General features: G+C 37.7%; 1 protein-coding gene across 1 annotated transcript in view; it reads right to left on the bottom strand.

Annotated features, from left to right (window-relative positions):
- Nucleotides 1-470: 470 nt before the first annotated feature.
- Nucleotides 471-16,394, bottom strand: part of LOC129671616 (fatty acid desaturase 2-like protein FADS2B) — a 38,710-nt gene continuing 22,786 nt past the window's right edge. The window contains exons 5-12 of the mRNA XM_055600693.1: nt 13,379-13,504; nt 10,614-10,674; nt 8,001-8,077; nt 7,745-7,842; nt 6,621-6,717; nt 4,986-5,065; nt 3,648-3,773; nt 471-519 (exon numbers count right to left, since the gene is read on the bottom strand). Coding sequence (XP_055456668.1) covers nt 471-519; nt 3,648-3,773; nt 4,986-5,065; nt 6,621-6,717; nt 7,745-7,842; nt 8,001-8,077; nt 10,614-10,674; nt 13,379-13,504 — 714 coding nt within the window. The remainder of the gene's footprint in view (nt 520-3,647; nt 3,774-4,985; nt 5,066-6,620; nt 6,718-7,744; nt 7,843-8,000; nt 8,078-10,613; nt 10,675-13,378; nt 13,505-16,394) is intronic.

Genomic DNA, 16,394 nt, shown 5'->3' with positions numbered 1-16,394 from the left:
ATTTTTGAAGAAGTTAACCTATTTGAAAGGAAATAAGCAAAAAATTTGTATTTCACCACCGATGTCTTAAATAAACAATTTTCTCCTAAGAATAATTACACTGACTTTTAGTGGGCTCTGTTAGACATTTTTACTTTTTACATTTTTGCTTATGTCCACATCATCTTATGCCCGTCATAGAAACAATCTCAATGAGGTCTATTGGAACTAAGTCCAAAACCCTAATGAAAAAGAAGAAACAATGAACTACCATTTCCCTTTTGTTATTCTGACCAAAGTCACCTTGTTTTTCTTCTTCCTTTCAGTTCCAGATAATACCTTCAGGGAGAGGGTAAAAAGTGTCCTTGGGATTCACATTCCTGGCACACTCCCGTATGCCAATGTTGCTGGTTAATTTTTAGTAAATCAGAGAAGAGCTCTTGCACAGCCACCACCCCTTTCAGAGATACCAATAAGTGCAAAGTTCTGCATCATTCATAGTAAGCATCCATCCAGAGGGCAGCAGACTTCTTCAAAGACCTGGAAAGAAAACAGAGTTGTCAGAAAGAGAACTCAGTGCAAAGGAAATCCACATGAAACATTTATCAGATACATTGCTTGCTTTCTTTTTTTTCTTTTCTTCTTTTTAAAGTTTATTTATTTTTTTTTTATTCATTTTGTATCCTGGTTGTGGCCTCATCTCTCCTCCTCTCCCAGCTCCACCCTTCTTCTCTCCTCTGTCCCCAATTGCCTATTCCTCAGAAAAAGGGAGCTCCCTTTCCCATCCACCCCAGCTCATCAAGTTGCATCAGGACTGAGCATCTCTTCTTCTATAGTCCGGCAAGGCAGTCCCAAGTGATCAAAAAGCTGGCAAGTGGGTCCATATAAGATGCAGTCCCCACTTCCCTTACTAGAGGACCCACATGAAACCTTAGCTACCCATCTGCTTCATCTTTGTACGTAGCCTAGGTCCTGTTCATGCATGGTTCTTGGTTGATTTTTCAGTCTTAGCAATCTCCTCTGGGCCTTGATTATTTCTCCCTGTTGGTTTTCTTTTGGAGTTCCTATATTCTCCAGGTTCTTTACTTTTTCCTTTCACTTTTCCACAAGACTCTCTATGCATAGCCTAATATTTGGCAGTGACATTCAGCAACTTTTTGAGGTGCTGCTGCATAGAGTCTTTTAGAGGACAACCTCAACAGGCTCCTTTCTGCACGTTTAGCTGAGTATCATTCATACTGTCAGGCATTGGCTCTCTCTCATAGGGTGGGTCTTTGGCATTGTTTGGACATCCCCTCAGTCTCTGCTCTATATTCCTGCACATCCCTCACAAAACCCAATTCCAACTGGATCAAAGATGTCCATATAATACCGGATACACTAAATCTATTAGAAGAGAAAGTGGGAAAGAGCCTCGAACTCATTGCCACAGAAACAGAACACCAACAGCTCAGGCTCTCAGATCAACAAATGGTAAGTGGAACTTCTTGAAATTGAAAAGCTTCTGTAAGGCAAAGAATACTGTTAACAGAACAAAAAGACAGTCTACAGATTGGGAAAAAGATCTTCACCAATCCTACATCCAGCAAAGGGCTAATATTCAAAATAGGTAATGAACTCAAGAAATCAAACACCAATAAACAAAATAACCCAATTTAAAAAAATGGGGTACAGAACTAAATAGAGAATTTTCAATAGAGGAATCTCGAATGGCCCAGCATCACTTAAGGAAATCCCCAACTTCCTTAGTCATCAGCGAAATGCAAACCAAAATGACTCTGAGATTCCATGTCACACGGGTCAGAATGGCTAATATCAACATCTCAAACAATAGGCATGTGCTAGAGCGGGGTTGGAGAAAAGGGAGCCCTCCCGAATTGCTAGTGGGAATGTAAACTTGTACAACCATTTTAGGAATCAATCTGTCACTTTCTGAGAAAATTGGGACTAACTTTACCTCAAGACCTAGCTATACTGCTCCTGAGTATATTCCCAAAAGATGCTTTGTTATACAACACAGATACTTGCTCAACTATGTTCATAGTGTTTTATTAGTAATAGCCAGAACCTGGAAACAACCTAGATGTCCCTCAACAGAAGAATTGATAAAGAAACTGTGGCACATTTATACAATGGCATACTATTCAGCTATTAAAAACAAAGAAATCATGAAATATGCTGGAGAATGGATGGAGCTAGACAGACCCAAAGACGATAAATAACAAGGAGAATCCAAGGGAGGATGCATAAATCTCACTTGGAAGGGGAGATAGAATAGCAAGTTAGTGGTTGAAATGAGGCAACAAGGTAGCAGAGAGGCAGTAGAGAGTTAAAAGCATGGGGATTAGACTTGGGGAGAGCGGGGGGGGGTGAGAGGACAGAAGGCCTGTAGAGAAAAGAGAAACTGAGGGTGGGGTTATCTCTGTGACAAGCTGAAGACCTCAGTCAGGGTAGGATCCTAGTAGGATATGAGGGGGATTCAAGCAGGTACCTCTAGTAGCAGAGACCATAGAGACTGAAGAGGACATCCTCTAACTAGACTGTCTCCTAGTAAAGGAAGGGGAACACCAAGCCATCCACAAAAACTTTGACCCCATTGCTTATTTTAAAACAATATAGTTTGTGGTCATATTTGATACTGTGAACCAGGAAAGGGGTCATTGAATTGTTCTCAGCAGATAAATTTGCCCCCCCCTTTTTTCAGGGGGAAAGTTTGAGTTTCATTTTCATTTTATTCCATTCAATGCCATGTATGTAAATATCAGGTCATACCGTCTTCACCTACCTACCCTCTTTTAAAATGCTGAAGATATAGTTTTAGGATCCAGGAATGTAACATCAAAACAGACAGAAAGGAATCCTGTCCAGATAGACTTGAAAGATAAATATTAAATAATTGTTCACTCAACAAGCTATTTAATCAAGGTTGTGATAAGGATAGATTTTGTTTTGAGACCAGTAAAGGGAAAAATTGCCATGAGCCTTAGAGAGTGGTTTGTAATTAAGACGGGAAAATCAGAGGTGGTATTTTGAGGAGTGTTGCAGGAGAAAAAGTGGCAACGAAATGAGATGTACAGGGAGTGTTCAACAACTGAAGGTAGACCAGATATCTATATGACAGAGAAGATGATGAAGATGGCAAGACTGAAGGAATCAGATAAGATGTGGCTATTGTGGCCTTAACAATATCCTTCCCCCCCTTTTAAAAAAGAACATAATTAAACTCAAACCAGTGGTTGTAAATTTGTCCACTACCACGTCCTGCATGAAAATCCATGTGTATGCATATGATTTTTCTGATAGACTCACTGCACATTGCTGGTTACCTGGTCTGATCATTACACCACTCTATATATTAACAATTTCTCCAGTGGACCAGAAGCTTCGGTGATCCTTAATAGCATATTAAATTCTAAAGCATGTCCAGAGATCTATGGTGAATACAAAGACAAATCCTACATGGATATGAAAGGTCACTAGGGGATTTCTACTAAGAAATTCCTAGAATCTAGTAGGTAAATGCTAAATATTTATGTTTCATTATTATTGTTGATACTGGTGTCTCTTAACATGGTTGTAATATGGAAAATTCAAAAGCTGCTGAATAGTTTGGGGGCTGGGAAGAAAGGAAAATGAGAGCTATGAGCAAAGGTGAGTTATGTTATTACCTGACAATATCTCCAAATGCCTTCAATATGGGCTTACTTATATATTGCAGTCCATGCTTGTCACACAGAGACTTCACCAGTGGGGCCACTTTGTGGTAATTATGGCGTGGCATTGTGGGGAAGAGACTAAGGAAAAAAACAAGAGAAGTGGAACTTACACATAAAGAGAAATCAAAAATGAGTTTTATTTCCAAATAAAATCATCCTTGAATGCAGACCCAGCCTTAACCTTGTACAAGTCTTCTGGTAAGTCTAGAAGTTCTAGTAATTCAGTTCTCCTACTCTTATCTTTCAATATCTCTGTAATCCATGTGGATGGCAAGTGTTTGGGAAATGCTAAGAGAATAAATATGAGCTGCATTTAATATGCTTATTGCTGGCCAGGGCAAGTGAAAACATGAATTAGTTAGCATTTTGAACTTTTCAGGAGAGCAGGAGGTCATGTCTCTTCCACCCTTGTTTTCTGTTCTTCCATTCTGCACCACTGAATAGCTAAGTATTCACTCAGATCTAGTGACATCTAAATGGAAGTCCTCAGATTGGAACTTGAGGCAAGAAGGCAAGGTCTGGCACATACCAGCCAGGTAATCTTCCTTGACCTGATACCTTCTTCAATAATGTATGAATTATGGCTCTACTTTTGTTAGGGTGTTCTAGGATTTACAAAGAATAGAGAACGAGAAAACAGCATTAAGAGCATAAGTGCTCTTTCTTTCTCTGATTCCTAGATGTAGCTTCACAGAAGAAAATGTGAAAGGAATCTTGCTGAGTATTCTGAGGGAGATCAGCTATCCAAGTGTTATCATTTTCCATTTTTTTTTATTGTATGTCCACTTAACTGATTAATTGGAAGAGTTTCTTCAGATTCATTTGGGAATCTCAAAAGTGACTAGATTTCATTACTGAGTATTTTATAACTTTGTACCTAACTTGATAGTTTCATTAAATTGTGCTTAAATTTCAATAAAACTTGGTCACTCAATTACTGTAATTTTTCTTAAGCTTTCTTAACAAACTAAATATGCATGGACACATATACTCACACATCCACATACCTTCCTCTGACTCATAGACATTACCAGTTCTTAAGATTCAGAATATATGGAATCTAAGTTACTGGTCCATTTCTATGATTTGACTTCACTCTCCATTACTGTTAGAGCCTCCTTCTCTCCCTCTCAAGCCAGTCATTGGCACTGATGGGTAGCACTCTTTAGAAAACCCTGGTTAAACTTTTTAATTCTCTGAGACTCTTTGCTGAATGGTTGCAGGCTGTGCTATATTGGGCGCAGTTAAGGGTCAGCCATTGCTCCATGACGGAGCATTTGCATCACTCACTGGTGTTCAATTTGGAAGTTCAAATGTCCAGTGAACCAGTCATTGAAAAAGGACTGTTCAATATTACAGGTGGCCACAATCTGCAAAGAAACAGCTTGCATTAGCTACAAGTAAGCCTAAGTGTCAAATAAATGCTAATTATTTGATGTAAATCAATTAAGACACATGGTTATTATTTTTACCTTTTAGTAGCTAAGAGTTATATACAACAAAGTCCCAGCCTTCAAGAAGTTTACCAATGAAAAATACTAAGACATTTTGCTAAAAAGTATATATAAAGCAGTAGATATGAAGAAATATGTAGGATTGAAGGAGAAAATTAGACAATCATTCCTTAGCCCAGAAGGCTATGCTCTCATGGATGACAAGTTTGATTGCTGCAGAGGGGTTTTTAGGATTGTTGTGAAAGTGTATGGTTAGGTTAGGACTTGAGGTCTTCTGAGTGAGATTAAGAAATAAAATATTAACGAAGTTCTTTTGTAGTAAAATCACAGGGTTAAGAAACAAGTAAAGAAAACGTTTATAACATATATTATAGGAAAAATTTTAAAAGCCTTGCTTTAAAAGATGTTATCTAAAACATATTAATTCTCACATAAAAAGGTCAAGGTGGCTGGGAAACAATTCACGTAAAAAGAAATGTATATCCATTAAGAAAGTGTCTAGTCTACCCAATGACTGAAGATACAGCGGTAGCTTCCAGGCCAATCACCCGAGAATCCTTCTTATGGATGGTAAGGGGTGGGGTCCCTCTGATTGCCAGGGTACAAATCATCCTATAATTTTGAGTCTTAGATTCACTTGAAAGGCTGTGTCATATGAGTGGTTACAATAGAAAGTCATTTCACATTTTCTATAAATTCCCAGGTAATATACCTTTTATTAGACTTTTATTTTTAAATACATTTACATTTTAAGCATTAAAGTAGAATTATATCACTTTCCTTCTTCATTTTCCTCCCTACACTCCTTCCCAAGTACCTTCTCTAACTCCTTCCATGTCTCACCCTATTCTCAAAATTCTAGCCTTTCTTGGTTATTATTGTAACATATATATGTCCATGTCTGAACAAGTATATAAATATAACCCACTGAGTCTTTTTAATGTTTGTGTGTATAGTTTCAGGTGTGATCGCTTTGTATTCAATAAAGGAGTGGGGTATAGTTTTAATAGTAAATCTTTAACATTGACATCAATGTTAAATTTTGTTATAGCATCAAAGAGACCATGGATAAATATGTATAAATACTCAAATATAAACATGACCCAGTAAAACTTTATATACACAATCAATCAGTGGTTCAGATTTGGCTGCTGAATTTTAGCTGAATAACTTTGCAGGAAATACTTTGCAGGAAAGACTATGATCAAAGTTCTTAGGTTTAAAACTTGCTGCTCTCACTTACTAGATTTGTGACCATATACAAGTTACCAAACTTTTTCACAAGTCAGTTTTATCATGTTGTAAAGTAAGAATAATCATTGTGTCCACCTTGTGTAGTTACGTGCAAAACATTTCACTTGTCCTCAGGAAAGTATTCTGTGAAGGTGAGTTATTAGTATTCTTATTTAAGGTAAGCAGGCTCTCAGCCAGCCTGGTTGGAAGAATTGTCCCTCGGAAACGCCATCATCACCTGAGTGCTGAGCCAGTCGAGGTTCTCTTCTCTGCTCATTTTCATTGGTATGTGGCTCATCTGGGTAACATAGGCAATCCAGGGGCTCTCAATAAGCCTTTGGAGGAATAAAAACAGAGAGTAGTAACTCCTTTAAGTGTGTTCTAGTTGCAGTCACCTAGGTTTCATGACCTCTGGCTAAACGGCCAAACACTAGAGGAAATTAAAGAGGTTATAAGGTTCTAGTAGCTATCTATTTCTTCTTTGAATGCTGTTCCTAACTAGTGTTGGGACACAAGTACTTGCCAATATGCTTTGTCCCATTTCACAACTCAGAGCACTGCTGGCAAATATTCTACTCTAGCTTTGGTGTAAGGATAAGAGATACCGGGGGCTGAATGCTTGCCTGGTATGCATGAAGCCCAGTTCAGTTCCCAGCACAAGAAAAACATTACCAGCTTCTCTAAGAACATTTGTAAAGTAATTGAGGGTTTGCCACCAGATAGAGCTGGGTTCAAGTTCTGTCTTGGCACCAGTCTTGGCCCTTACTTGTCTGTCACCTTAGGGCAGGTGATTCAATCTCTCCAAGCTTTAGTTCCTTGAGCAGAAAGAAAGAAGATGATACCATCTACATTGTAAAGCTGTGTGGGGATTACGTCAAGCCCTTAACCTATTGTCTGATGCATAGTTGCTCTCATTATCCTTACAACTAACAGGGGTTTAGTATAGTGATACAATGAGATGAGAAAGAAACAAATTAGAAGTTTGGAAAGGGCTATATATGTAAAATAGTGGTTTGAAGCCATTTTGGTTTTGGGAAAAATTTCTAGTCATGACAGAGCATAAAATTTTCTTTCCCTATCATATTCTTGGCACGGTTCTTTGTTTCTATTGTCAAAGCAGCTTAAGTTATAATGGCCTTAGAGAACAACTGACTTGGCTTCATGGGTCATCTGAGAAAATGGGGAAAAATCAAGTTGGGCAAATTCTTCTTAGATGAAACTTGTGTTATTCCACCACTTGAACTGCTACCTTTTGGTTTGCTCTCAAACTTCTCACGGGAGTGGGTTGCATTGTCATCATATTTTGCTAACTACAAATAGATCTAGAAGAAGAGTGTAATACAAATAAGAGAATATTCTTACTTGACCAAATATATGAGCAACACCGTTCCGAAAATTCCATAGAAAGGGCCAAATGTGATGAAATATCGAATGTAAAAGCTGCTAACCCAAGCAATGTCCTGCAGAGATAAAGTATTTCCGTTAGAATCCTTGAACACGGTTTTAGATCCTGTTTTGGGCACTGTCTCATTCGGATGAAGCTACAGCTGGAAACACTCCATGCTCTCAACCCATTTTCTATGTGGTCTAGGTTGAGGAAGTGGGATGCGCCACTCACCGCCCAGTACTTTCGAAGGTACATCACTTGCATGGATTGGAAATTGAAGTAGACGGGCATAAGTAGAGGAAGTGCAACTGGAAAAGATTAAAAAAAAAAAAGGGCCAATGAGCAATGTGGACCCTAGTGCAAGCCAGTGTGTGTTTACTTCTTCTGTATGCCCTTCTCAAAGTGCTGCCCTTCAGAAGGGGCTCAAGGTGTACATCCAGAACAACATCCTGAGCTTTTCCTACCTCAGCTAAGGAAGGCCTTTGGCCGACAGTTCCAGGTTCAAGTCTCCTGAAGTAGTGCATGAAATATTGAAGGAAAGAGTCATTTTGGTAGACATTTCCCCCAGTCTTCTGTTCTGAGCTTTCAGGGTTTCCCAAGTCCTGGAGTATTTTAGGCCTTTTATGTCCTCAGAGTGGGTTTTGTTATAATACATTGATAAAAGAATGAGGTCAGTATACTTATTTCCCGATATATACCTGATTTTGTCACAGCACCAACACGGCTTCCAAGACCACAAAGCAATCTCAGGGAGACCCTTAGGCTTTGAGAAATGTCTTTTCCCTGGCCAAGCTTTAGTTAGCTTCCTTTGGGCTTTGTCCTCAACTAAATCTCAGGCTTGACCAGCTAGGATTACCAATTACCAGCACAAATGATTTCACACATACCCACTGTAGCAGCCCAAAGCCAGAACAGCCCAATCTCCTTAAGGTTCCTGCTTGGGAAAACCAAATGATGTCATAATAATTTGCTTTGTACCATCCAACCTGACAAGAATAATCTGGCATCATTTTTCTTAGAGAATTAGTTTAGATTATATATAAATGCAAATTATTTCTCTCTTCCTTTGAGATGTTTTGTTATAACTCGAAGGCCAGATGGCCTTCCTTTTGAAATATTAAGAAGAAGGCCCCTGTTTCCTAGGGGGACCAGAGCCCAGCAACAATAAGCACTGTCTACAAACAGAGATGTCTAATTGTTTCACACTCCTTCCTCCTCCCTGACAACACCTTTTAGTACATATTTTTTTTTTTTTAGTATTTGGGAAGTCTTCCTCTCATCATTTGTTTCAGCAGAATTAACTTCAGCTCGTACTGAAGTTTTTATTTCATTTTGCATTGGTCTGAAAAGAATTTTCCAAGTCATCTTTAACAGTGTATGGCTATGTTTTTATGTTTTTGTTTTCTTTTTTTGTAACAAATTGAGCTTGACTTATCTATACCTGAGTGGCTCAGCTGGTATTCCAAGGGATGGGACACCAGGAAACTGTTGATGGTTTGTGATATGTGGAGTGAATTTATACCCTATACTCATTCCCCATAAGCTTAGAGCATACTTCACTACTACAGAGACATGGTATTACTTAGTCAAGTTCAGAAAATAAACTTCTTTTTTGTGTGAAGCTACATTTCCACTTAGGCTGGTATCGGCTACCTTTTGAAATGCAGCACAAAAAGGATGCAATAATGGGTGCAGGGTGGAGAGGCTGAATGCCAGTGTGGAGGAGAGACTGGATGGGTCGGCCCACTTGACAGGTAATTCATTCAGGGGCCATCTTCTATAGCTCTGTTACAAGCGACCACTAGTCAGCTACGTGGGCAAATAAGAACACGTGGTGGCTTCTAGGCCTCAGAAGTTCTGAATTATAGGTAATCATTTATAAAGCTATTCTTGTGTGTTGCAGCCTTTTTGAATTTATCCCCATCCCCCTCCATACTGGGAAGCAAAAATGTCTCTAGACCTTGTTCAGTTGTCCCCTGGGAGAAAAATATTCTCAGTTGATGACCACTGTTAAACAGGCTGTGTTTGTTTTCTTCCCTGATATTGGTTTGTTTTCCAAATGTGCAAGTCTGTGTCAGATGAGTAGATTTAGAATTTACTTGAAAGCTTGTTTATAAGTCACCAGAAGTTTGATTTTATTTGATAATAATAATATTGGTATTAGAATTACTGAACTAAATGGTTTTGCTTTCAGGCTTGGCAAAATGGTGTTCTATCTATCTATCTATCTATCTATCTATCTATCTATCTATCTATCATCTATCTAGTGTGTATGTATGTATATATATGTCTATGTATCTATTATCTATCTCTCAATCTATCTATATCTTTCAATCTATCTGCCATCTATCTACCTATGTATTATGTATGTATATATGTCTATAAATATCTTAACTATCATTTAAGGGTTTTGTGCATATGTTACAGCTGTTTGCTGAAAGTTACAAGCTTTCTTCCATGTACAAACTTTCTTTATGCTCTTTACTCTTGGGTCTATTTTTTCTTCCTACAAAAATGTTATTTTTTTCAATATCAGAATTTTCTAAGACAAGGATTCTTGACTCCCTGATTACTATTCTGCTTTCTGACCCTCTTTCAGAATATCTTTTCTTCCTTGCCCAATATCTAGTACGATGGGACACCTGTAGAAATGCCTGTTTTCTTTTTCACTTTCATTTTCATATTTTCCCACCAGTGAGTCTGAAATAAGATCTGTTATTTTATCATTAACAAATCAGATAGGAAAAAACTCAAATCAGATATGGGTTGGTTTCTGTGAGATAGTTCTAATAATGTCTTCAGCTTGACTAGTGTTTATAAGAAAAGTAGCTTCAGGAGACTCACCCATGTAGAAGTACAGGTGCTGCTTCTCATAATCAATGTATTTTATTTTCTTCTTGCCATACTAAAAGGACACAGAATGAAGGAAAGAGTCATTATTCTCCAGCACGTGCTGGGGGGGGATAGGTATAATTTTAGGACTCATTGCCTGTCAAACTTGAGACACTAGAAGAACCAGAAGAGGCTTGGGAGTAAATAGTGTGCCTTAACTGAGTGTTATCCATGCCCAGATGGATTATTGTTTTTACTTTATGACTCTATTATCATTTTAAAGAAATTCTTATCTAATAAAAATTTAAAATTATTTTTCTTTTTGTGATTTTTAAATTTTTAAAATATATCCTCTTCATGCACATTGTTGGCTTTAAAATACACATTTCTGTAGAGCCTTTAAATCTCTTCCTTATCTATAGTGCTTGGACTCTGTCTTGAACATCATGCTCTATTTCTACTCCTTCATCCAATAGATGCTTATTAAGTGGTTTTGTGACAAATGGGGATAGATGCTCCTTTCTGTCTATCTCCTCTTTTTTCTCATATATTTACATCATGGATTTCAACTTTAACTTACTATTTCTAAGGCATCAGGAAGATACTGTATATAATATAACATATCCCATATGTAATATTTTTACAAACATTTTATATAATTACTCATCATGTGTAATTATAAGAGTCCATTCATAAACTAGAAGTTGATTCATTTCCCTGGCTTCTTCTTGATCAGTTTGATCTGTGCTCAGGATGCAAAATATTAGCAATTACTTTGTCCGAAGGCATAGGGTTAGTGATTGTGTATCTCAAGTACCTGGTTGGAATTGAGTGAAGGGTTAAACGAGAGAATGGTAATCCACACACACACTCTTCTCTCCTCTGGTAGCTCAGTTATAACAATAGAGGAAGAGTAGGGCTCACTCTACTTAGTGGTTCTTCCCTCTTTTATGTGTACATATCTTCTTTCGTCTAGATAATGCAGTCAACATCTCCTTTAGTTGCCATAAAGAAAATGAAACACTATGGTGATGAAATCCTAATAGCTATTTGCAGTTGCTCTCAAGACTCCAAATATCTAAGTAGTTAGAAATGAGGAAAAGGATGAGAAAGAAGATGCTTGGGGCTTGGTAAACTTAGGTGGACTGCTTGAGCATTATCCTGAGGAAGGACATTAAGTCTCTCTGATCTTGGACAGGAGATATTCAAGATGTGGGTTAAGAAAGTCATGTTTGAATAAAGGGTTAAAAAGACTTTTAGGAAAGAGATGAAAGAAAAAGCTCATAGCTCATAAGAAACACCACCGCTGTTGAACTACGCCACTGAATTTCAGAGATGGAATAACTGTAAGTCACACTTTAAGCTATACTGTCTAGAACTTGAAAGATTTATGAATAGGCCCACAAGCAGCCTTTAGAATTTACAGAGGTGGTCTCTGTATTTGTGAAGTGGTGGCACATATACAGAGAACACAGCTCTCTGGACGGTGCTTTAGACGAAGTCAGGCTTCATGGACAAACCTGTGCTCCAGGGAGACATCAGAGACACCAACATATCACTATTCTAATGATAAGCACAGAAGTCCACAAACATCAGGGGAAATCAAAGTTTATATAGAGCTATTGTCAAAAGCAGTTTGTGATAATAGATGATACTTTTAACATATATAAGCAATAATCTTTGATTTCAACTTTATTTGGGAGAGAAGGTAAGTCCCTTAAATATGGAAAAAGCACATTTCTAAAAGTTACATAGTCTTTGGGTTCTATGTAAGACAGGTGTAGACAACAAATAACAAAACTGGAATCACATTTTCTATTCTATCACATAAAGTCCTGGAAGAAAATGTAAATCTGTTTGACAGTATGTGCTTCTCAGGAGCTATCATTCTCTTAGAGGAGGGATAAACTTCCGCTTTATTCAGTATGCCTCTTTTGTTTAAGAAATACTCTCTTCCTTTGAAAAATTCAGTAAGTTAAATAGTCTTTTAGATGATGGATTCAAGTTGACATTCTGAAGAAAAATCAACGACTGAAAAATTCAGCATATCACTTCTATTCTCTAGTTTTTGTTTGAAAGTCCAACCTGTGGGTGGGATTTACAGGTATTACATAAGTCACTGGTGACTTATTTACATAAGTGACTCATGTAAATCAAACACACCAAAATGGACACGAGCTAAAAATAACAACACAGTCGCTTTAACTGGACTTGAGTGAATTGAGTTAGCCAGTGTGTAGATGTCTGTAGTGTAGTGCTAGCCGAAAGCACTGTTTTCTCTCAGTGAGCATCTCTGCATATCCTTGCTTTGAAAACAGGGAGAGGCATGGCAGGAGATGAGGGAGAGGAAGGGAGACTGGGAGGGGACGAGGGAGGGGCTACAGCTGGGATACAGTCAAAAAAAGTGAATCAAATGTAATAAATAAATAAATAAGTAAAAAGAAAAAAAAAGAAAACTAATGTTGGCCTTTGTCATCCGACTCCACTCCTGCTGCCTCAGAGGTAGTAATGAGCACTGGCTGTGGCCCTGTCACTGGGATTGCTCAAGCAGGCGACACAGCTTATTATATCTTCTGCTGTGAGAGTGGCCTTTATGGCCAGAGTCATGACTCTTAAAGTTCTTTTATATCTATAACTCCAGACTTTGTTATTTCAGATCTGTATCTGGACTTCAAAAGAGAGGGAGAGGCTCTGAGATACTTTGACACTAGAACAATTGAAATTGATCTTTCCACTTCCAGGAACGTTTTTCAAAGGTTGGTGGTAGTTGAATGCACCTTGATAGGCTGAGTATCTCCAAGCAGGAAAAGGGGTCCCACATCAATGTCTGGATCCTTGGGGTAGATATTTGGTTTTACATGATGTTGGAAGTGTCGATAATTCCACCAGCCAACAGACAGGCCCTGGGAAGAGAGAATTCATTAACTAATGGAATTTTCTCACCAAGTAACCCTCGTTGTTAGAGTGCTCTGCATCTTCACCTTGAAAGAAGAGGTTTGGCTTCTCTAGTTGATGTTGCTGCTGGGCCACAGAATCACTTGTTAAAAAGAGGTGCTCAGGGCTTATGAAGAAATCATTTTCCAATTCAAGGACAAAACTGAAGACTAAAAAGAACTGGGAATGGAAACATAATCTACTCATATGGAATGATTTTCCAGGCTTCTTTTATAGGAACCTAATCTAAAAATGATTCAGAAGGTAGATGAAGTAGTGAGTCTTATTTTTATTTTATATAAAGGAGTCTTAATTAGTTCTGGGGAAAAAGTGGCCCTAGGTATGAGACTTCAATAAATGTTTCGAAGAACTATGAATATGAAGTGTTCTCCTTAGAGGACTCTGCTTAGATCATTCTAAGTCCCAGCTTAACACTCTCCTATGAAAATAAATGAGAATAAAAGCGTTATTGCTGTTGACAAGCTAGAATCATATTTGATTAAGCTGCTAATAATTTTCTCTCTTACTCCAAGTCTGAGCATTTTAATAAAGCAAAAGGTTTGGAGGTCTCTCTCCTGTTTGTATACTAGCTTTTAGATGCTGACGTGTAGGCTTTGTTGAATCACTCATCTTCATTGAGGCTTGATTTCCTATGAACATGATGGCATTTAGTTCCACTGGTGGCTGAAGGAGATAGGAGATGCTGGAGTTACAATGCTGGGTTTCTTTAAGAAACTCAGTTTCTTCTCGTTGGTGTTAATTGCTTATAGAAAACTGAATAGCAATAATATTTTACTGTGTATCTACTATCTTCTAGTAATTAATGTATAATATATAATACATACATACTATATATCTAATATCTCATGTATATATATGAGACACAGCTCTATCCAATACAGAAGCTCTGTCTCTATGTGGATAGATAAACTCAGTGTCAAAATTTTCTTTGAAGAATAAATAAAAAAATAAATGCAAATTATTTCATCAGTTTTTATGTTGGTCACAGATTTAAGTCATAATATTTTGGATATTATGTTATAGTTATAAGTAGGCAGTTTAAGTATGAAATGTAAAATTTAAGATGAACAGTGTCATTTAAAACATTCATTTTGAGAACTTAATACATCAACATGGTTCTCTATCATTCTCAGTCTCTAACCACTTTTGTGTCCCTAACTCTCCCTCCCAATTTCATGACCATTTCTTTAATAATTACTGTTACACGTACACATATACACTCATGCATACATATAGAGCCTACTGAGTTCATTTACTCATGTTTACAATTATGTACCTACTTAATCATCTACCTACTCAAAAACATGCAGAGCGGGATGTGACATTCCTCTTTCCCTCCAATACTCCCTAACACTTTCGTAGTGGGGCGTCTAGCTCCAGTTCATATCTTTTGCCTGCCTGCCTGAGCAGCCACTTTTCAGATGCTTCCCTCTAGGGTGTCTTATGGTTACTCAGACTTGTTCTGTCCCAAGCTGCGTTTATCACTTGCCTGTCGGGTCCCATTACGTTCTGTCCTACTCCTGTCAATCTATACACTTAAGGTTTCACTCACTTATTCACTCATTTGTTATTTATTTTGAAGTATGTCAGCTATATCAGATTCTGAGCTTGGTAGGTACTTGTGACGCTAAGAAAGATGTGATATAACGAGGTTCCCACACTAGTAACATACAATCTACTGGGAACAGCTGACAGCCAAATGCAATGATAAGAAATGATTCTCCTTTTAAATATCTCTTCCCGCAGCTGACATTTGGCCTCTTCCTCCAGCTGACTCTACTCTTTTAAGCAGTGATTGCCTGTGGTAACTGGTAACATGGGAAACAGGTTTTAGTGCTCAGTAGATCAAGAAACAGATCTTAATGGTACAAAGCCCTGGAGGTTGGAACAGTGGCCAACTTAACGATGGGTGTGATCTAAACAACCAGGTCTGCCTGAATCCCTGAACATTCTTACCAGAGACAGAGGAGAGTTCTTTACGGGCAGCAGAGGGTGGTCAGCCATGTGCCTGGCTACCCTGAGACCATTCTAAATGGGGCCTCCTTCGGTAAGCCCTTATTCCTAAGCTATGTCCCTCGTCCAAAGCAGGAGAAAGAATCTAGTCTTTTGACTGACGTCAACTGGAATTTAAATTCTTGTTTGGCTTTCTACTAGGTGTGTGACTTTGGAAATTTCCTTAGCCAGAAAATGAATATAGTTCTGAGGATTATAGGAAGCAACTGCTTGAAACTTCCTCTTCCTTACCCCCCCCCCCCCAAATTTTTTATGATATAGTCATAGACTATAGTCAGGCTAAGTCTTAATCTCAAATATTCTGCTCCATTATCTCTATGATGATACTGTGATTCTTACTATTTATAAAATGTTTGTATGGGAAGATCTTGAAAAAATGTTACATGCCCATTTCAAATATTTGGGGCATTAGTAGCTTTAATTTTATTAAAAATCTTTTTTGGAATATATGTACATATACAATAGCATATGAAGATGAGAATTAAATATAAATATAAAACTCATCCGTTTCATGTACACCTGGTCCTGGAGAGAAATTTATTAAGTATTTTAAATAATTTTTGGCATAAAACAAAAAAGTTTCATAGTATGGAATTTTTTATTCGTGTCATCACCTTGATGTTAAAATTTATTTCTATTTTGAAACACTTCATATTTGTATTTTTAAATTAAGAATATTTGATATGTATAAGAATGAAAATATATGTAGACATTTCATATTTCATTTTCAGAAAAATGTCTGAATGTCTGCATACTCTAAACACTAGAACACACACAAACACACACACACACACACACACACACACACACACACACACACACACA

Source organism: Psammomys obesus, unplaced genomic scaffold, assembly GCF_907164565.1.
Source record: "Psammomys obesus unplaced genomic scaffold, mPsaObe1.curated_primary_1811, whole genome shotgun sequence".
NCBI classification, from domain to species: domain Eukaryota; kingdom Metazoa; phylum Chordata; class Mammalia; order Rodentia; family Muridae; genus Psammomys; species Psammomys obesus.
This window is presented reverse-complemented; position numbering and strand designations above follow the sequence as displayed.